General features: G+C 42.5%; 1 protein-coding gene across 1 annotated transcript in view; it reads left to right on the top strand.

Annotated features, from left to right (window-relative positions):
* The window catches only part of LOC126203934 (protein son of sevenless), a 168,431-nt gene that overhangs the window by 136,475 nt on the left and 8,220 nt on the right, over positions 1–23,736 (top strand). The window contains exon 24 of the mRNA XM_049938330.1: positions 4,445–4,763. Within this exon, the coding sequence (XP_049794287.1) occupies positions 4,445–4,763 (319 nt within the window). The remainder of the gene's footprint in view (positions 1–4,444; positions 4,764–23,736) is intronic.

The following is a 23,736-nucleotide window of genomic DNA, read 5'->3' on the forward strand; positions in this document are numbered from 1 at the left end:
ATGAAGAGGTGATAATCACTTGGCGCCAGGTCTGGGCTGTAAGGTGGATGGTTGATAACGTCCCACTTGAAGGACTCAAGAAGGGCCGTTGTTCTGCGAGCAGAGTGAGGACGGGCGTTATCGTGCAAAAAAACGATACCGGAAGTCAGCATACCACGGCGTTTGTTCTGTATAGCCCGTCGTAACTTTTTTATTGTTTCACAGTACACGTCTTGATTAATGGTCGTACCACGTTCCATGAATTCAACCAACAACACCCCTTTGGCATCCCAAAACACCGTTGCCATCAGTTTTCTGGCAGAAAAATCTTGCGAGGCTTTTCTTGGTTTGGTAGGCGAATTTGAATGTGCCCACATCTTTGATTGTTCTTTTGTCTCAGGGTTCACGTACTTAATCCAGGTTTTGTCACCGGTCACGATTCTGTTTAACAATGGTTCTCCTTCATCCTCATAACGTGACAGAAAGTCTAATGCAGAGGCCATTCTTTGAGTTTTGTGGTGGTCGGTAAGAATTTTGGGCACCCATCGTGCACAGAACTTACGGTAACCCAATCTTGCTGTCACTATCTCGTACAAGAGAGTCTTAGAAATCTGTGGAAAACCAGTAGACAACTCCGACATTGAGAAACGTCGATTTTCACGAACTTTTGCATCAACTGTCTGAACGAGTTCGTCAGTCACCAATGATGGTCTACCACTCCTCTCTTCATCATGAACGTTTTCTCGTCCACTTTTAAATAAACGTACCCATTCACGGACAACTCCTTCACTCATAACTCTTGGTCCGTACACGGCACAAAGCTCACGATGAATAGCTGCTGCAGAATATCCTTTGGCTGTAAAAAACCTTATGACAGCACGCACTTCACATTTGGCGGGGTTTTCTATTCCAGCACACATTTCAAACTGCCACAAAAACTAAACTAGCGCAGGTACGACGTTCACTCGACCACGGCTTGATGCCGACTGACCTGTTGAGTGCGTGAACGCACAGATGGCGTCGCTACTCCCCCCCCCCCCCCCCCCCCAACCCGCACTGTGACCAATCGGAGGTTACTTTCTGAACCGCCCTCGTAAAAACAGATTTGTGCTGAGCAGGTAGACACCACCCCATAAAGCAGGTATACTACGATCTAAGCCACGCAGGCACTTGAATAAGCAATAAAGTCTTTGATTGATTATAAGTTTATTAAAACAATAGCCAGTGTACTACCTTGTCTTTCTCTTGAATTGGATTACTCTGCTTGCATATAGTTATGTATAGAGCCAAATTGTGCAAAGTTATTTAGCAGATGCACCCTTACATTTTTTGTATTTTATTCGTGATAGATGCACAAATTGCATCAAAACACACAGATACTTGCCCATTGTCTAATAGGAGATTTCCCCATTATCTCATTTATGTTTTCTAAATTTACACTGCAGTTTTAGTTTTTATGACTAAAAGTGTGTAAATAAGGGGCAAATGTAAGCATTATGCTATGCTGCAGGTCAGTTTCACCACAACCAAGATTTGCCAGTGTTAGGGGGGGGTCGGGATGCAGTATTACTCATTAGCCCCATGACTAACCTTCTACGTTTCGATTTCTAAGACTCGGGATCAGATAAATTACAATTGGCATGTAATATCTTATTTACTCTTTATCGGAAGTTATAATTTTGTTATGAGAAGGAAAGTTGCTACTCACCATATAGCAGAGATGCTGAATCACAGATACGCACAACAATAAGGCGTCACAGTTAAAGCTTCAGCCATTAAGACCTTCATCAACGTTAGACACACATACGCACACACAAATACTTACACAAACAACTGCAGTCTCTGGCAACTGAAACCACATTGTCTCTCCCTCTCCCTCTCTCCCCCCTCTCCCTCTCTCCCCCTCTCCCTCTCTCCCCCCTCTCCCTCTCTCCCCCCCGCTCCCTCTCTCCCCCCTCTCCCTCTCTCCCCCCTCTCCCTCTCTCCCCCCCTCCCTCTCTCCCCCCTCTCCCTCTCTCCCCCCTCTCCCTCTCTCCCCCCTCTCCCTCTCTCCCCCCTCTCCCTCTCTCCCCCCCTCTCCCTCTCTCCCTCTCTCCCCCCCCTCTCCCTCTCTCCCCCTCTCCCCCCCTCTCCCTCTCTCCCCCCTCTCCCCCCTCTCCCTCTCTCCCTCCCCTCTCCCTCTCTCTCTCCCCCTCTCCCTATCTCCCCCTTCTCTCCCTCTCTCCCCCTTCTCTCCCTCTCTCCCCCTTCTCTCCCTCTCCCCCTCCCCCCTCTCCCCCTCCCCCCCGCCTCTCTCTCTCTCTCCCCCCCCCACCCCCCCCCTCTCTCTCTCTCTCTCTCTCTCTCCCCCCGCCTCTCTCTCTCTCTCTCTCTCCCCGCCTCTCTCTCTCTCTCTCTCTCTCTCTCTCTCTCTCTCTCCCCGCCTCTCTCTCTCTCTCTCTCTCTCTCTCTCTCTCTCCCTCCCCGCCTCTCTCTCTCTCTCTCTCTCTCTCTCTCTCTCTCTCTCTCTCTCTCCCCCCGCCTCTCTCTCTCTCTCTCTCTCTCTCTCTCTCCCCCCCCGCCTCTCTCTCTCTCTCTCTCTCTCTCCCCCTCCCTCCCCCTTCCTTCCCCCTTCTCCCTCCCCCCTCCCCCTCTCCCTCCCCCCTCCCACCTCTCCCCCCTCCTCTCTCTCCCTCTCTCTCCCCCTCTGTGTGTGTGTGTGTGTGTGTGTGTGTGTGTGTGTGTGTGTGTGTTGTTGACAAAGGCCTCAATGGCTGATGGCTGAAAGCTTTAATTGGGAGACTCTTTTGGTTTGTGCCTAGCTGTGACTCATCATCTTCGCTATATGATGAGTAGCAACTTTTCTTCTCATAATACTGTTACACTCCATCCTGGATTTTCCATTGTTGAAAGTTATAATTTAAAATATGTAAATATCTGTTATAGGTCCAAACTTAGGAAAATGACTATCCATGTATAAAATGATATCAAGATTGATTCACAAAGTAATTAGTGCTTTACACTTCCCGTATGATGAGCTTCTATTATAATTTGAAGCTATAATTTAAAACAAATAACTATCTGTTCAGAGAATTACAGATCTTTCTGCCTATAATCCATGCTTTCTAATGTTAAAGCATACTTCATTTAGTTTCCAAAAAGCAACAAAAACTGTTATTGCAATAATGTTTATTGCATCCATCAAAAACTGAATCATACAAAAAAGACGTAATTAACAATATCTTCCAACCAGCAACTATGTTTTCCATCACAAAAATGCTTACAGTCTTATTATGTCTTGATATTTTGGAAATGTTACGAAGTATGGTGCTGGCCCTTGTTAGCTTCTGAATCACCACAAAATTCTGTGAATATTATATGCTTAGAAGAATTTGAATGAAACTAGCTTTATTACACAAGTAAACAAATACATTGCTGTGAACAAAATGCAGAACAGTTACAGAACACAAAAGTGTAAGAATATTTACACCAATTTTCAGCATTTTTTTCCTCCTTGTGAGTATACATTTATACTTTGAGCACACGGTAACCACAATTCTGAAAAGAAACTCGACAACTGTTAGTGTTTATTAACAGTATTACCTCTCAGTATAGTGCACTAATGCTTTGTGTATACCATCCCTTATCAGTATCAGTAGCATTAAAGTATCCATGTGTTTTGATGCAGTTTTGCGCATATCACAAACTACAAAAAATTAAAGGGGCATCTGCTACATAACTTTGCAAAATTTGGCTCTATATGTAGCTATATCACCATAATCTTACAAAACCATACGCAAACCCTCTAACTTTCAAAACAACCGCAGAATGACATCCTGAAACAAGGTAACTACAAGTATGGCATGGCACCGTAGGGAGAGCTGAATAACAAGCCATAGTCTCTCTATGTACCCTCTTTGGTGGCAAAACATCTATCACACCCATGTGTGATCACCCCAATCTGTTGAACAACTGAGGAGATTGTAAATGTACCAAAATTTGTGCCTTCCATTGGTAGTCAAACTGTTAATGTATGTATGTTTCTGCAGCCAGAGTAAGTAAATCAGTTCTCCTTTATAGAATTTACCAACTTGACAGAGATCCAGACGTTGTACACTGTCACCCGATTTTATCTGCAAAAACAATTTTCAGATCACTACAGATCACTTTGAACTGTTCCCAAAATCAGCTGATAGTGATGTGTAGACTTCATTCTAATTAGTAAATGCAATAAATAAATGATAACTTCCAAAAGTAACTTTGTACATGCTGAGGATCCGAGTTGGAAGAAATTATTAAATACACCTAATGTAAGTCTTTTTTGAGTTAATATTGAATTTGTTAAGTGTGAATCTTTCAATTCTAGTTGTTTATTATTCTTTTTGTTTGTACTTCACTACATACAAAATGTTGTTGAAAATGTAATTATTTAAGCTTCAGAACCACTTAATGCAACACGTGTATAGAACAAACATCATTCTGGCAGATCCGGCAGGCTCCAGATGCACCACAGCTACCTCCTCGTGATCCCTCACCGCCGCCGCCTCTACCTCCACGTCTCGGTCTGGTGTCTTCTGCGAGCCTCCTGTCGGTGTCATCTGCAGGAGCATCGGGCACCGTGCCACGTGTGCAGCCAGTTGGCAGTTCTGCCATACTTGTAAGACGTAACTCTGCCATGGAGATAACGCATCCTCCGGGCTCTCCTGCATCCTCTGTAGCACCAGCACCACCACCGTCACGTCGCCATATGTCTGTGACGGGAAATGGGCCTGTACATTCGTCCACACACAACCTTTCTTCCTCCGGTAAGCTTCCTACTGTATGTTCAAAGGTTTTATTCTGTCTTTGTATTTAGCTGATAAATAAATAGTACGTAATATAGTTTCTGTGGTTGCCTGTATTGTGAATTAATTAAACTTCGAACCTGCTATCGTATCCAAATAACTGTGCTTCTGTTGTTCCTTGTGCACTTCTTATCCTTTGCAGTGTCTTCAGTGATAGAAGTTGAAAGAGAACTGGAGTTCTTGTCAGATCTATGTATTGGCCAAGAAAATTACTTCTTTCAATTATCAATCTATTAAAACTTCTTTATACATCAACAGATAAATCCCATCAGATATGTATATTAATATTGTGTTAAAATTGCTCAAATTACACGTCTTGTCTCATTAAACTGCACAACGTAATACATTTTGACAAATCAAAACATTGGATAAATGAAGAATGTCCTTATGACAGTTTTAAAACTTCATTTTTTGAAAATATTAGTATCAGATAGATAAAAAAAAATCTGCTCGCTAAGCGGCGGCAGGACAATGAACAAAGGAAAGGTATTACAGTTTTCTAGCTTACGGAGCCTGTAGCTTCTTCTGGCAGAAGGGTTGAAGAGGAATGAAGTATCAAATGACTCATATTTTTAAAACGTTATGTTTTTTTTCTTCTTTGACGTCAGTATAATTATTGTAAGTGCCATTCTTCCATGGCTGAAACACACCTCCAAGCCATGCTGTCTAAGAACAAATGGACCACAGCAGATGGAGATGATTAGCTTGTCGTCCTATCTGCCAGATGTGCTGTGCCCATGTACTCTTTATTACGTGCACATATATTTCATTTCTCTGATGATACATTGTCCAAACTTATATATTAATAAAAATATTATAAAATATCATGATCATCTTAAGTCATTTAGGAAGACAGAGCATAGCTCATCATTTTCCCCCAAAATTGTGTGTTGCCCCTCATATTCCCCTACTGAGATGAAAGATGTCATGAAAATTACTTTCTTTAAATAACTAGTAACAACTTCTATTTCTTTTCACGTAGTTAGCATAACAATTAAATCTTAGAACTATGGCTTTTCTGATAATTCTAACATTTTTTCAACAAAACAAAACTTTTATAATAATATCATTAAAAACTAGACAGTAGCTGTTCTTTTTGTTAGTAATTTCGGCTAATCTCTGTACATATCTCTAGTTTTGTTATTGGCACTGCAGAAAGCACGTGTGTTGCTAACCTCATTTTAACCTCTACTAATTCGCTGTATTTTTCCTTGGTGATCCTTTTACAAGTTTAACTTATTATATTTTATTTATACGACACTTACTGTTGATTCTGTGGAAAATCACCACTTTACTTTAGTGCCTGTGGTAAGATGAAATGTTTGCTTCCATGTATTTAAACATTTTGACTTAGTTACTTTATTGTTGCATCAGTACCATGGCAGTACACTAGAGTGTGCTTCATTTTGATTTCTCTCCTTATATTAAATTTCTATGTTGCCTCTTCATGTTTAATGATGTATTCACCCATTTATGTATCTTCCAAATAAACATTGCTTCCTCATTTTTGGGGAGCTATGTATTGCAAGGTAATTGCAACCCCATATTGTCAATAACAAGCTCTGACATCTGCTGCTTTTGCAATTATGTGCGTATGGCCGTGTCACTCTTAGTAATCCACACAATCGGGGTAAGTCTCCCCATACTTTACTAGTTTGAAGAACTCATCATAATGGGAAACAGAATACAGTACCACTTTTACTTCTGTAAGAACTGTTTAGACACATTCTCCTGCAGTCTCTACAGTGGTATTTTCTCTCTCAAATCTATGCTCCTAACACTGTATACGTCGTGCCTTGTGTGGGTTCATCTCACCTACATATAGGTGCTCCCTTCCCTGGGTCCACCTAACTTTTTCCTCCAACATACAATTTGTATGAGGTACATGACACCATGGTTGTGCGATTTAACATTATTTGACTCTTCTATTGTCATTCTCTCATTGTACTCCTTCGCAATTTGGAACAGTTTGGCTGGGTGTTGGCACTTCATAACTAAATTTAGGAAATGGGTGCAATTCCTTTCCTTTTTCGTGGTTAATGTGACATTGCTAACATGCAGCACATTGCAGCATAGGTTCTGTTAACTTACATTTTTATGTTTGACACAGAAATTGATGACTCTTCTCATTCCTGTTAAAACAGGTTTGTATATCAATATGTGAAATGAAATTAAGAAGTATTTCTGTGATAGAAACTATTGAATATGGATAGGAGGATGGATTCACTTAGGAGTCGGGAGATGTATGTGTTCTACATACCCTACAGAACAGACTTGTCTGGATTCACCCATACTGGCCCCGAAAAGTGTAATTGAACACTCCCATATTGTGAGCATAAGGAGCTTGAATAATAACAAGCTTAAAAAAAAGAAATTTTTTTTAATAGTATACAAGGTGTATCATAATTAATGGCATAAACACATACAGTTGAAAGTACACGGTACTAGAAGAAAAAAGTCTCAGTAAACATAGGGTCGAAAATGCATACTATAAGAGCTACAAGCAATTTTTCATCTTCGATACTGTGAAACATATCTCTTCTACTGCAAGTTCTTTGCTTTCCATATTTTGGGAACTGGTAGTATGGACCAAAACAAGAAAAAAAGTCCAGTAATCATGTGCTCTAAACTGCATTCCTTAAGAGCTACTTTTCTACTTTGAAACAAAACTCTTCTAATGATCAAGTGCTCGTTACTTTTAAGGTATGCGTTTTAGAGCACTTTAGAGCACTTTTTTTCGTATTTTGGTCCATACTACCACTTCCCAAAATATAGAAAGCAAAGAACTTGCAGTAGAAGAGATTTGTTTCACAGTATCGAAGATGGAAAAAGTGCACATAGCTCTTAAGGTATGCTTTTTTGCCCCTATGTTTACTGAGGCTTTTTTGCTTATAGTATCGCGTACTTTCAACTGTGTGCGTTTACACCATTAATAATGATAAACCCTGTATATGGTTCAGTTCTGTGCTTACCAATGTGAAGAGTCTCACACAAACAGCTTCCGAAAGGCAATAATGGAGACAGACTGACTGACTCTCTCACTGACTGTCCCTTACATAGACTACTACACCCTTACTGACTCTGCCCATGCCCGCACAGCTCATGCATCACTTCCTTTTATATAAAACAAAATAATTGAAGACATAGTTAAATGTGAGACTTAAAAACCAACAATTAAGTCATTAAATGATTTCAGTTTCTTACACCAAAAAATGGGCCACATATTGCCCTACATGTTTTGATATACAACTTGGAAGAGTTCGCTTAATTTCATCCAAAATTTCTATAAATTTTATAGTACAACAATTTAAATTACATTTTAGTTAATTATGAACAATTTACTTTGAATAAGATATTGTTATTGGTGTCTAGGATAGCTCTTAAGTGGAGCTATTATTTAAAATAATCAAAACGAATAAATATCGTAGCTTTTCGGAAACGCGGAAGAATTTTCAAGAATTTGTGGTCCAACATAACTGCACAGTTCATATCACTAAATTTCAAAGTTGGGTTGTTAACGAACGGCTTACTCCCCTTGGTTGATATATTAATGTGAAATTTAATCTGAAATAGTAAACTCATTGGTACTAATTTTTTAAAGGGCAGTTTACTACTGGTGTTGGGTGTAGCCATAACAGTATAAAGTCTAGAAAGTTAAAAATTCGAGCTAAAATGATCACTTCAGAGAATGTTGACATGAGGAAAGAATTTTGGATAGGAATAGGAAGATAGTCCCATTTCACCTGCAAATGAGTAGTAGTTGTGGGTTAGGATAAAGTTAGTAAGATGAATCTCAGTGAATTCCTGGCAGAAAACCTCCGCCAATTGTCTGAATTCTCAATCTGTAAACTTTTCCTGAGTGATCCCATCCCAGAGCTCCAACACAAACTCCAATCCCTGCTTAAAGCCTTAGGCCCTTCCCAGAACAGCTCCCGTGAATCCATTTCCTCATCATCCTTATGATACCCTGCATACCCACCTTCTACATGCTGCCCAAATTCCACAAACCCAACAATCCTGGGTGCCCAATTGTGGCTGGTTATTGTGCCCCACTGAAGGAATTTTGGCACTCATTGACCGACGTGTTGAATCAATTGCACATAATCTAGCCTCCCACATCAAAGGCACCAATCACTTTTCTCCTGGATCCCTACTTGTCATTTTTGACACCACCTCACTATACACTGACGTCCCTCATGCCCATTGTCTTACTGTTATTGAACACTACTTTTCCCAATGTCCTTCATCCTCCAAATGTACTACCTTGTTCCTCATACACCTTACTGACTTCATCCTAACCCACAACTACTTCTCATTTGAAGGGGAGGTTTATAAACAAATATGGGGCACAGACATCGGCACACATATGCCAAGCTCCTATGCCAACCTTTGTATGAGCCATCTACAGGAGATCTTCCTAACCTCTCAAAACACCAAACCTCTAGTCATGGTTATGTTCATTGACATTCTCTCCATGATATGGACCCAGGGCCAAGGCACCCTATTTTCATTCCTTAACACCTTCTCTCCCATCCATTTCACGTGGTCCTCCTCAACCCAGCATGCCTTCTTCTGAGATGTTGACCACCTCCTCTCTAATGGCTCCATCTGCACCTTCGTCCATGTTAAACTGACCAACAACCAACAGTACCTGAATTTTGACAGCTGTCACCCCTTTCACACAAAAAAATCTCTCTCGTATAGCCTGGCTGCCAGGGGACAGCATATCTGCAGTGACAAAAACTACCTTGCTGAGGATCTCATCAAGACCTTCACAGGCGGGCATTATCATCCAGACCTAGTCTGCAAACAGATCTCCTGTGGCATTTCCCCTCACAACCCCAATCCTCCCATCACCCTCAAAAATCAGCCACGAAGGAGTGTCCCCTTCGTCACCCAGTACCACGCTGGACTGTAACAAGAGAACCAGAACCACATCCTTCATCTGGGTTTTGATTGCCTATCATCACGCCCTGAAATGAGGAAATCCTACCCGAGATACTTTCCACCCTGTATGAAGTGATGTTCTGTCGCCCACCCAACCTCCACAACATCCTAGTCCATCCCTACACTGCTCCGAATCCAAAACCCTTGTGCCACAAAGATCATTTCCCTGTGGAAGACCCAGGTGGAAAACCTGCCCAATCCACCCACCCAGCACTTCCTATTCCAGTCCTGTCACAGGTTTACCCTACCCCATCAGGGGCCAGGCCACCTGTGAAAGCAGCCATGTTATTTACTAGCTCTTCTGCAATCAATGCACAGATTTTTTATATTGGTGTGACTACCGACCAGCTGTCCACCCTGATGAATGGCCACTGCCAAACTGTAGCCAAGAGCAAAATAGACCACCGTGTGGCACAATATGCAGCTGAACATAACTCACTTCATTTCAATGGCCGCTTCAGTACCAGAGTCATCTGGATCCTTCCCTCCGCCATCAGCTTTTCTGAACTGCGCGTATGGGATCCCCACACTCTCCACCCAACAGTTGCCACCTACTCTTGTCCTATTGTCTCCACACCATTCTAGTCCCCCGCCCTGTTTATTTGCAGCCCTCTACCAACACATCCGCCTCTCTTTCTCTACTTCTCTCTTATTTGTTCCTTTTTTCCCCACCTCCCTGCCCCACAACATCCTGACACTGCACTTGTTGGCAGTATAGTCCATGCACACTCCACCAGACAACGTTCGTCTCTCTCTCCATCTGTGCACTACTATCCCTTCCCCTTCCCCTTCCCCACCCTCTCCAGATGTCTTTTAATCATGACTGGCAACTTGACACATCTTCTTTATGGTAAGTAGCAATCTATCTTTTCCTCCATTGTTGATATTCCCACCTGGAGTTTGTGTTGTTTGATTTACTGTATAAAGAAATTGCCTATATTCTAATATACACTTAATTGTTTTTATTAGTTCAAATCTATCCTTCCAATATAGTTAAGTGGGCTCTAGATTTTTGCTATCAATCATTGTTAAATAAATTACTTCTACTTTTTAAAGTTGTTACTCAAGAATCCAGTCTTTTTCTGGGGTTCTTCATTATACAATTTTACATCATTGCTTGTCATTACATTTCTAACAAATACGTATCATTTTCACCTTATTTCTAGAACTCTGGAATGTGCTTGTATGTTAGGACTCCTTTTAAGATTATCTTATAGTGTCTTACTATAAGAATAAAACCTCACAACATGATAGTATCCCGGTAATGAAGCTCAGAACAAGTCAGTCAGAAATTCTTTATTATTTTTCTTTTTCATTCTTTAGAAGTAGCTTCACCTTATTTCACACATTTACCCTTTCGTTTTCTTTCAACTTACTGTTTTTTCCATCTTTAAAGAAATCGGCACTCTTTCCTGTATTTACTCAAAATACTGTGTGATGTCCCCTTGTACCTCCTTCATTCCTCAACAAATATATGGTTGGAGCCATCCCTTCTACAGGTTCACCTGAACCTGGTAAGGGTTCCATCTAAGGGAATAACATACCCAACACAACTCCATACCTTAATAAGGGGTGTGGTATTTGTCCATTTCCCAAATAATGAGCACTCAAGTAGTGTTTCCCTTCAGGAATCACTATTGTGTGGCCTTCCTTGTAATATATTATCCACCAGACATTTCTGACTTCCTGATCACTTTGCAGTCTACTTTGTTCGGGCCTCCTCCTTGTATTTTGTGTATACTTCTGTCTATTTCCATCACATCCCGTTTTTACCATTTGTAACTGTGGTCCACTACATGCAGGAGGTGGCTATGTGTGTAGCAGTGGCTGTATGGTGTGGACTGGGCAGTTTTTTTTATGTAAGTGGATCTGGGGGAAATACAAAAAGGGCTTCATTCTCAAAGGGTGCAGGTCAGATATAGGAAGAACGTAGATACAGGAATCATCGGTGTGGTGTCACCGCCAGACACCACACTTGCTAGGTGGTAGCTTAAATCGGCCGCGGTCCATTAGTACATCTCGGACCCGCGTGTCGCCACACTATTGTGTGGCCTTCCTTGTAATATATTATCCACCAGACATTTCTGACTTCCTGATCACTTTGCAGTCTACTTTGTTCGGGCCTCCTCCTTGTATTTTGTGTATACTTCTGTCTATTTCCATCACATCCCGTTTTTACCATTTGTAACTGTGGTCCACTACATGCAGGAGGTGGCTATGTGTGTAGCAGTGGCTGTATGGTGTGGACTGGGCAGTTTTTTTTATGTAAGTGGATCTGGGGGAAATACAAAAAGGGCTTCATTCTCAAAGGGTGCAGGTCAGATATAGGAAGAACGTAGATACAGGAATCATCGGTGTGGTGTCACCGCCAGACACCACACTTGCTAGGTGGTAGCTTAAATCGGCCGCGGTCCATTAGTACATCTCGGACCCGCGTGTCGCCACTGTCAGGATCGCAGACCGAGCGCCACCACAAGGCAGGTCTCGAGATACGTACTAGCACTCGCCCCAGTTGTACGACGACTTTGCTAGCGACTACACTGACGAAGCCTTTCTCTCATTTGCCGAGAGACAGTTAGAATAGCCTTCAGCTAAGTTAATGGCTACGACCTAGCAAGGCGTCATTTGTACCTTTGCATGTATCTCAAGATAGTCTCACTTGTATCATCAAGAATGCTGTATACCAAAGGACGATATAAAAGTTAAGTGTTCTAGTAGCTACGTTCTTTTCTTTATCACATTCATTACGAATCCTGTTCCAGACTTAACGCCAGACGGCGTGAGTTGACGCGTGCCCTTTCGGCTACTTCACTGTGGACTGGCTGCCTTAACAGTCCACTACAATCGGTATAACAGTTGTAAATTGTTGTAGCTGTGTTGTAAAAGTACCAGAGCTCCAAGTGCTAATACAAAGCAGTGCTGCTCAAATCGTTATACGCACTGAAAACTGGCTAAAGCCAGAAATAAGTTCTGCCAAAATTTTTGCAAAGAACCTAAAAGTGTTCCGAAAGGATAGGCCAAACACAGTTGGCTGTGGCGTGTGTGTTGCTGATAGAAATAGTTTACCTTGTAGCAAAATTGAAGTAGAAAGTTTCTCTGAGTTAGCATATCTAGAGGTCATTCTTGGCTACCATAATAAAATAGTAATTGTATCCTTTTACCTACCTCTAAAAAAAAAAAAAAAAAAAAAAAAATAGAAAAAATCATCCAAAATTGTGCTAAATGCATTCTCTGAAAATAATTTCAATCAGTTAGTTCATGAGCCCAGCAAATAGTAAACTGTTGTGAAAACACATTTTACCTCTTAGCAACAAATAATCCTGAGCTAATAATGAGCATCAAAATGGATACAGGGATTAGTGAACACAAGGTTGTCGTAGCGAGATTGAATATTATTATGCCTAAATCGTCCAAAATAAACGAAAAATGTACCTATTCAAAAAAGCAGATAAAAATTCACTTGATGTCTTTTTTGAGAGACAATCTCCACTCCTTCCAGATTACAATGTAAGTGTAGACCAGATGTGGCTTGAATTCAAAGAAATAATATCAAAAGTAATTGAGAGATTTACACCAAATAAATAAATAAACACACAACTGAGCAGATTCCCTTTGGTACTCAAAATGGGTGACAACACTGTTGCAGAAACAATGAAAAAAGCACGCCAAGTTTAAACGAACACAAAATCTTCAAGATTGGTGATCTTTTACAGAAGTTTAAAATTTGGCGAGGACATCAGTGTGAGATGCTTGTGATAGTTTCCACAAAGGAACTTTTATCTTGGAACTTAGCAGAAAATCCAGAGAGATTCTTGTCGTATGTAAAGTAGGCTAGTGGCAAGACACAGTCAATGCCTTCTCTGCAGGATAGCAATGCAAATACTATTGACTACAATGCTGCAAAGGTGGAGTTACTAAACACAGTCTTTTAAAATTCCTTCACCAAAGAAGACAAAGTAAATATTCCACAACAGAGCCAAGAACAGGTGCCACCATGATTAACTTAGAAGCAGATATTCTCAGAGTAGTATTGCAACATAAATCACGTAATAAAAGCAAGTCTTCTGGTCCAGACTGTGTATCAGTTAGGCACCTTTCAGAATATGCTGATGCAGTAGCTCCATACTTAACAATTGTATAGAACTGTTCGCTCCATGAAAGATCCATACCCAAATTCTGTGAAGTTGCTCAGGTCATATAAATATTCAAAAAAATTAGTAGAAATAATCCACTAAATTACAGGCCCATGTCATTAACATCAGTATGCAGCAGTATCTTGGAACATATATTGTGTTTTAACATTATGGATTACCTTGAAGACAACAGTTTATTGACACACAATCTACATGGATTTAGAAAATATCGTTCTTGTGAAACAAAACTAGCTCCTTACACGCACGAAGTGTTGAGCAATATTGACAAGGGATTTCAAATTGATCCCGTATTCCTAGATTTCCAAAAGGCTTTTGATGCTGTACCACACAAGTAGCTTGTCGTGAAATTGCGTGCTTATGGAATATTGTCTCAGTTATGTGACTGGATTTGTGATTTCCTGTTGGAGAGGTCACAGTTTGTATTAATTGACAGAAAGTCATAGAGTAAAACAGAACTGATTTCTGGCATTCGACCAGCTAGTGCACAAGCCATACTGTTCATCATCTATATAAATGGTTTAGGAGACAATCCAATCAGCCATCTTAGGTTGTTTGCAGGTGATGCTGTCTTTTATCATCTAGTAAACTCATCAGAAAATCAAAACAAATTGCAAAATTATTTAGAAAACATCTGAACAGTACAAAAATTGGCAATTGACCCTAAATACTGAAAAATATGGTGCCATCCTCAGGAGTGCCAAAAGGAATCCATTGAACTTCCATTACACAACAAACCAGTTATTCTAAAGGCTGTAAATTCAACCAAATAGCTAGAAATTACAGTTATGAACAATTTAAATTAGAAAGAACACCAGAAAATGTTATGGAGAAGACAAACCAAAGATTGCTGTTTATTGGCTGAAAACTTAGGAAAATGTAACAGATCTACTAAAGAGACTGCCTACACTATGCTTGTCTGTCCTCTTTTGGAGTTCTTCTGCACGGTCTGGGATCCTTGTCAGATAGGATTAACGGAGTACATTGAGAAAGTTCAAAGAAGAGCAACACGTTTTCTATTATTGTGAAATAGGGAAGAGATTGTCATGGACGCGATATGAGATTTGGGATAGACACCATTAAAACAAAGGCGTTTTTCATTGCGGTGGAATCTTCTCATTAAATTTCAGTCACCAACTTTCTCCTACAAATGCGGAAATATTTTGTTGACGCCAACCTACATAGGAAGAAATGATCATATAGAATAAGGAAAATCAGAGCGCACACGGAAAGGTATAGTTTCTCATTTTTTCCGCTTGCTGTTTGAGAATGGAATAATAGAGAATTATTGTAAAGGTGGTTCAATGAACCCTCTGCAGCACGTAAGTGTGATTTGCAGAGTATCCATGTAGATGCCAACAGCCTGTGGTGTAGTGGCTAGCATTGCTGCCTCTGGATCCTGGGGTCCTTGATTAGATTCCCAGCCAGGTCAGGGATTTTCTCCACCCAGGGACTGGGTGTTTGTGTTGTCTTCATCATCTCATCATCATTTGGGTAGTACCGAGACTGGAATTGGGAAGATTTGGAACTTGTACAGGTGCTGATGACCAAGATGTTGAGTGACCCACCAACAACCACCACCACCACCACCGCTGTGAAGATGTAGATGTGGACGCATGGTACCTCTTCAGTGTTAGCCAGTCATCTATTTTATGGTACTGAATGCCTCCCTCCAAAAAATATCGCCTAGCTAACATCTGTCTTGATGTCCTTTTGATCATCCTGGTTAGCTACCTCTCCCCCTCCCCTCTCCCCCTCCCCTCTCCCCCTCCCCTCTCCCCCTCCCCTCTCCCCCTCCCCTCTCCCCCTCCCCTCTCCCCCTCCCCTCTCCCCCTCCCCTCTCCCCCTCCCCTCTCCCCCTCCCCTCTCCCCCTCCCCTCTCCCCCTCCCCTCTCCCCCTCCCCTCTCCCCCTCCCCTCTCCCCCTCCCCTCTCCCCCTCCCCTCTCCCCCTCCCCTCTCCCCCTCCCCTCTCCCCCTCCCCCTCCCCTCTCCCACTCCCCTCTCCCACTCCCCTCTCCCACTCCCCTCTCCCTCTCCCCCTCCCCTCTCCCCCTCTGCCCTCCCCTCCCCCTCCCCTCCACACTCTCCCCTCCCCCCTCTCCCGCCCCCTCTCCCGTCCCCCTCTCCCACCCCCCTCTCCCGTCCCCCTCTCCCACCCCCCTCTCCCACCCCCCTCTCCCACCCCCCTCTCCCACCCCCCTCTCCCACCACCCTCTCCCACCCCCCTCTCCCACCCCCCTCTCCCTCTCGCCCCCCTCTGCCTCTGCATAAGGGAACAATTGACAAGAATGGGGGAAAGAAATACAGTAGAAGAAGAATGGGTAGCTTTGAGGGATGAAGTAGTTAAGGCAGCAGAGGATCATGTGGGTATAAAGACGAGGGCTAGTAGAAATCCTTGGGTAACAGAAGAAATAATGAATTTATTTGATGAAAGGAGAAAATATAAAAATGCAGTAAATGAAGCAGGCAAAAAGGAATACAGACCTCTCAAAAATGAGATTGACAGGAAGTGCAAAATGGCTAAGCAGGGATGGCTAGAGGACAAATGTAAGGATGTTGAGGCTTATCTCACTAGGGGTAAGATAGATACTGCCTACAGGAAAATAAAAGAAACCTTTGGAGAAAAGAGAGCCACTTGTATGAATATCAAGAGCTCAGATGGAAACCCAGTTCTAAGCAAAGAAGGGAAAGCAGAAAGGTGGAAGGAGTATATATAGAGGGTCTATACAGGGGCGATGTACTTGAGGACAATATTACGGAAATGGAAGAGGATGTAGATGAAGATGAAATGGGAGATAAGATACTGCGTGAAGAGTTCGACAGAACACTGAAAGACCTGTGTCGAAACAAGGCCCCAGGAGTAGACAACATTCCATTAGAACTACTGACAGCCTTGGGAGAGCCAGTCCTGACAAAAACTCTACCATCTGGTGAGCAAGATGTATGAGACAGGAGAAATTCCCTCAGACTTCAAGAAGAATATAATAATTCCAATCCCAAAGAAAGCAGGTGTTGACAGATGTGAAAATTACCGAACTATCAGTTTAATAAGTTGCAGCTGCAAAACACTAACGCGAATTCTTTACAAACGAATGGAAAAACTGTTAGAAGCCGACCTCGGGGAAGATCAGTTTGGATTCCGTAGAAATATTGGAACACGTGAGGCAATACTGACCTTACGATTTATCTTAGAAGAAAGATTAAGGAAAGGCAAACCTACGTTTCTAGCATTTGTAGACTTAGAGAAAGCTTTTGACAATGTGGACTGGAATACTCTCTTTCAAATTCTAAAGGTAGCAAGGGTAAAATACAGGGAGCGATTACAATTTGTACAGAAACCAGATGGCAGTTATAAGAGTCAAGGGGCATGAAAGAGGAGCAGTGGTTGGGAAGAGAGTGAGACAGGGTTGTAGCCTCTCCCCGATGTCATTCACTCTCTATAGTGAGCAAGCAGTGAAGGAAACAAAAGAAAAATTCTGAGTAGGTATTAAATTCCATGGAGAAGAAATAAAAACTTTGAGGTTCGCCGATGACATTGTAATTCTATCAGAGACAGCAAAGGACTTGGAAGAGCAGTTGAACGGAATGAACAGTGTCTTGAAAGGAGGATATAAGATGAACATCAACAAAAGCAAATCGAGGATAATGGAATGTAGTCGAATTAAGTCGGGTGATGCTGAGGGAATTATATTAGGAAATGAGACACTTAAAGTAGTAAAGGAGTTTTGCTATTTGGGGATCAAAATAACTGATGATGGTCGAAGTAGAGAGGATATAAAATTTAGACTGGCAATGGCAAGGAAAGCGTTTCTGAAGAAGAGAAATTTGTTAACATCGTGTATAGATTTAAGTGTCAGGAAGTTGGTTCTGAAAGTATTTGTATGGAGTGTAGCCATGTATGGAAGTGAAACATGGACGATAAATAGTTTGGACAAGAAGAGACTAGAAGCTTTTGAAATGTGGTGCTACAGAAGTATGCTGAAGATTAGATGGGTAGATCACATAACTAATGATGAAGTATTGAATAGAATTGGGGAGAAGAGGAGTTTGTGGCACAACTTGACAAAAAGAAGGGGCCGGTTAGTAGGACATGTTCTGAGGCATCAAGGGATCACAAATTTAGCATTGGAGGGCAGCGTGGAGAGTAAAAATCGTAGAGGGAGACCAAGAGATGAATACACTAAGCAGATTCAGAAGGATGTGGGTTGCAGTAAGTACTGGGAGATGAAGATGCTTGCACAGGATAGGGTAGCATGGAGAGCTGCATCAAACCAGTCTCAGGACTGAAGACCACAACAACAAGATATATGTTTTGTGGAACAATATGTCATGCGAAGTCATGTAATGTCCTTTATTATTTGTTCACAGAGATTACCATGTGGGGTGATATTTAGGAATAGCTATATGTTTTACTAGTTCCCAGGCTAAAAATTTCTTTAAAGCCTGACTGATAAATTGTGGGCCATTAATAGTCTGTAATCTGTGTGGTTGTCCTTCATTTGTGAAATATTCTCTCAAAGAGTGACATACTGTTTCACCATTTGACAGTATGATGAAAAGGATGGACTGCTACTCACCATGTAGCAGAGATGTTGATTTTCAGAAAGACACAATAAAAAGACTACTAAAAATGTAAACTTTCAGCCAGAAGGCCTTCTTCTGAACTAGACAACATACACACACACATTCATAGAAATGCAACTCTCACATACATGACCGCTGTCTTTGGGGCCATGCCCAGACTTTGATCAACTGCTCATGATAGGAAAAGCAATCTGGGTGGTGGGGGTAAGAAGGGGGCTAGGATGCGGAGGGGGAGGGAGAGCAGGATATGAATGGGGGACGGTAAAGTGCTGGTGGTGGGAGTGTTCAGGGAACGAGGTGGAGAGAAAGTAGAACAGCTAGATACAGTTGAGAAGTTAGATGGAGGGTGGGTGATTGGGGTGGGGTGGGGGAGGGGGGGGTTAAAAGAGAGTGAATGTGCTTGTGGAATAGAAGACAGTTTAGTGTTGGAGTAGGAACAGTTAAGGGGATGAAGCACAATGACTAATGAAGTTTGAAGCCAGGAGAGTTAAGAGAATGTAGGATGTATTGGAAGGAGAGTTTCCACCTGCGCAATTCAGAAAAGCTGGTGTTGGTATGAACAATCCATATGGCACAGGCTGTGAAGCAGTCATTAAAATGAAAACATTGTGTTGGGCAGTGTGCTAAGCAAATGGATGGTCCAGCTGTTCCTTGGCCACAGTTTGTCTGTGGCCATTTATGCGGACAGATAGCTTGTTGGTTGTCATGCCCACATAGAATGCAGAACAGTGGTTGCAACTTAGCTTCTAGATCACATGACTGGTTTGCAGGTAGCCCTGCCTTTGATGGGATGAATGATGCTGGTGACAAGACTGGAGTAGGTAGTGGTGAAAGGATGTGTGGGGCAGGCATTGCATCTAGGTCTATTACAGGGATATGATCAATGAGGCAGGGGGTTGGGAGCAGGGGTTGTGTAGTGATGGACGAGGGTATTGTCTAGATTCGGTGGCCAGTGGAATACCACAGTGGGAGGGATGGGGAGGATAGTGGGTAGGTCATTCCTCATTTCATGGCACTACAATAGGTAGTCACAACCATGGGGGTGAATGTGATTCAGTTGTTCCAGCTGTTGGTAGTGCTGAGTTATGAGGGGAATGCTCCTCTTTTACCGGTCACTTGAACTTTAAGGGGTGGTTGATGACTTGAAAGCTAAAACATGGAAGGTGGTTTCTGAACAAAATGTTGAATCAAAACACCTTTCAGCCATTTAACTTTCCGGTTGTTATTTTATTAGAGCAACCAGTTTCAGAGCTACAGTACACCATCTTCAGGCACCTCTGTGTCAAATAGCCCTTAAGCTGGGGAAGGCAAAGGAAAGTATGACCGTTACTGATTGACTGATGTAGGAAGAATCCCACATTGGGTCCAGTCAAAGTAATGGCCAGGTTTCAGTAAGTGGTATCTAGATTTTTGACACAACAATCCTTTAGATTGTCACTTTCTGAGTCCGCAAGTGATGGTCAAAATAAAAAAAAAGTTACAAATGGAAATTTAGATGTCTGAAAGGTGTTTTTATTTAACATTTTATATTGAGCAGCCGAGGTCCTGCAACCATATATTTAAAGAGGGACCAGTTGACACTACAGATACAATGGCCATGGGGAGCTAGGCCCCATCCGTATCAAACCTGCCAGCAATACTTCCACTTTGACAGGTGCCATCTGTTTGTTAGATGTCCCTTCTACATCTACATCTACATCTATACTCCGCGAGCCACCTTACGGTGTGTGGCGGAGGGTACTTATTGTACCACTATCTGATCCCCCCTTCCCTGTTCCATTCACGAATTGTGCGTGGGAAGAACGACTGCTTGTAAGTCTCCGTATTTGCTCTAATTTCTCGGATCTTTTCGTTGTGATCATTACGCGAGATATATGTGGGCGGTAGTAATATGTTGCCCATCTCTTCCCGGAATGTGCTCTCTCGTAATTTCGATAATAAACCTCTCCGTATTGCGTAACGCCTTTCTTGAAGTGTCCGCCATTGGAGCTTGTTCAGCATCTCCGTAACGCTCTCGCGCTGACTAAATGTCCCCATGACGAATCGCGCTGCTTTTCGCTGGATCATGTCTATCTCTTCTATTAATCCAACCTGGTAAGGGTCCCATACTGATGAGCAATACTCAAGAATCGGACGAACAAGCGTTTTGTAAGCTACTTCTTTCGTCGATGAGTCACATTTTCTTAGAATTCTTCCTATGAATCTCAACCTGGCGCCTGCTTTTCCCACTATTTGTTTTATGTGATCATTCCACTTCAGATCGCTCCGGATAGTAACTCCTAAGTATTTTACGGTCGTTACCGCTTCCAATGATTTACCACCTATGGCATAATCGTACTGGAATGGATTTCTGCCCCTATGTATGCGCATTATATTACATTTATCTACGTTTAGGGAAAGCTGCCAGCTGTCGCACCATGCATTAATCCTCTGCAGGTCCTCCTGGAGTACGTACGAGTCTTCTGATGTTGCTACTTTCTTGTAGACAACCGTGTCATCTGCAAATAGCCTCACGGAGCTACCGATGTTGTCAACTAAATCATTTATGTAAATTGTAAACAATAAAGGTCCTATCACGCTTCCCTGCGGTACTCCCGAAATTACCTCTACATCTGCAGATTTTGAACCGTTAAGAATGACATGTTGTGTTCTTTCTTCTAGGAAATCCTGAATCCAATCACAAACCTGGTCCGATATTCCGTAAGCTCGTATTTTTTTCACTAAACGTAAGTGCGGAACCGTATCAAATGCCTTCCTGAAGTCCAGGAATACGGCATCAATCTGCTCGCCAGTGTCTACGGCACTGTGAATTTCTTGGGCAAATAGGGCGAGCTGAGTTTCACATGATCTCTGTTTGCGGAATCCATGTTGGTTATGATGAAGGAGATTTGTATTATCTAAGAACGTCATAATACGAGAACACAAAACATGTTCCATTATTCTACAACAGATTGACGTAAGCGAAATAGGCCTATAATTATTCGCATCTGATTTATGACCCCTCTTGAAAATGGGAACGACCTGCGCTTTCTTCCAGTCGCTAGGTACTTTACGTTCTTCCAGCGATCTACGATAGATTGCTGATAGAAAGGGGGCAAGTTCTTTAGCATAATCACTGTAGAATCTTAAGGGTATCTCGTCTGGTCCGGATGCTTTTCCGCTACTAAGTGATAGCAGTTGTTTTTCAATTCCGATATCGTTTATTTCAATATTTTCCATTTTGGCGTCCGTGCGACGGCTGAAGTCAGGGACCGTGTTACGATTTTCCGCAGTGAAACAGTTTCGGAACACTGAATTCAGTATTTCTGCCTTTCTTTGGTCGTCCTCTGTTTCGGTGCCATCGTGGTCAACGAGTGACTGAATAGGGGATTTAGATCCGCTTACCGATTTTACATATGACCAAAACTTTTTAGGGTTCTTGTTTAGATTGTTTGCCAATGTTTTATGTTCGAATTCGTTGAATGCTTCTCTCATTGCTCTCTTTACGCTCTTTTTCGCTTCGTTCAGCTTTTCCTTATCAGCTATGATTCGACTACTCTTAAACCTATGATGAAGCTTTCTTTGTTTCCGTAGTACCTTTCGTACATGATTGTTATACCACGGTGGATCTTTCCCCTCGCTTTGGACCTTAGTCGGTACGAACTTATCTAAGGCGTACTGGACGATGTTTCTGAATTTTTTCCATTTTTGTTCCACATCCTCTTCCTCAGAAATGAACGTTTGATGGTGGTCACTCAGATATTCTGCGATTTGTGCCCTATCACTCTTGTTAAGCAAATATATTTTCCTTCCTTTCTTGGCATTTCTTATTACACTTGTAGTCATTGATGCAACCACTGACTTATGATCACTGATACCCTCTTCTACATTCACGGAGTCGAAAAGTTCCGGTCTATTTGTTGCTATGAGGTCTAAAACGTTAGCTTCACGAGTTGGTTCTCTAACTATCTGCTCGAAGTAATTCTCGGACAAGGCAGTCAGGATAATGTCACAAGAGTCTCTGTCCCTGGCTCCAGTTCTGATTGTGTGACTATCCCATTCTATACCCGGTAGATTGAAGTCTCCCCCTATTACAATAGTATGATCACGAAACTTCTTCACGACGTTCTGCAGGTTCTCTCTGAGGCGCTCAACTACTACGGTTGCTGATGCAGGTGGTCTATAGAAGCATCCGACTATCATATCTGACCCACCTTTGATACTTAACTTAACCCAGATTATTTCACATTCGCATTCGCTAATAACTTCACTGGATATTATTGAATTCTTTACTGCTATAAATACTCCTCCACCATTGGCGTTTATCCTATCCTTGCGGTATATATTCCATTCTGTGTCTAGGATTTCGTTACTGTTCACTTCCGGTTTTAACCAACTTTCCGTTCCTAATACTATATGCGCACTATTTCCTTCAATAAGAGATACTAATTCAGGAACCTTGCCCTGGATACTCCTGCAGTTTACCAATATTACGTTGACTTTTCCTGTTTTTGGTCTCTGAGGACGGACGTTCTTTATCAACGATGATAATGTCCTCTCTGGTAAGCCGTCAGGTATTTTATCGTTTCGCCCAAGGGGGGGTCCCTCTAACCTAAAAAACCCCCGTGTGCACGCCACACGTACTCTGCTACCCTAGTAGCTGCTTCCGGTGTGTAGTGCACGCCTGACCTGTCTAGGGGGGCCCTACAGTTCTCCACCCAATAACGGAGGTCGATGAATTTGCAACCATTATAGTCGCAGAGTCGTCTGAGCCTCTGGTTTAGACCCTCCACACGGCTCCAAACCAGAGGACCGCGATCGACTCTGGGCACTATGCTGCAGATATTAAGCTCAGCTTGCACTCCGCGTGCGATGCTGGTTGTCTTCACCAAATCAGCCAGTCGCCGGAAGGAACCAAGGATGGCCTCAGAACCCAAGCGGCAGGCGTCATTCGTTCCGACATGTGCTACTATCTGCAGCCGGTCACACCCAGTGCGTTCAATAGCTGCCGGAAGGGCCTCCTCCACATTACGGACGAGACCCCCCGGCAAGCACACCGAGTGCACACTGGCATTCTTCCCCGACCTACCCGCTATTTTCCTAAGGGGCTCCATAACCCGCCTAACGTTGGAGCTCCCTATAACTAATAGGCCCGCCCTCTGTGACTGTCGGGACCTTGCCGGAGAATCGGCCACTGGCCCAACAGGCGAGGCATCCTGTGGTGGCTCGGAAACGATGTCATCACCACTAGGAAGTACCCCGTACCTGTTGG

Source organism: Schistocerca nitens, chromosome 9, assembly GCF_023898315.1.
Source record: "Schistocerca nitens isolate TAMUIC-IGC-003100 chromosome 9, iqSchNite1.1, whole genome shotgun sequence".
NCBI classification, from domain to species: domain Eukaryota; kingdom Metazoa; phylum Arthropoda; class Insecta; order Orthoptera; family Acrididae; genus Schistocerca; species Schistocerca nitens.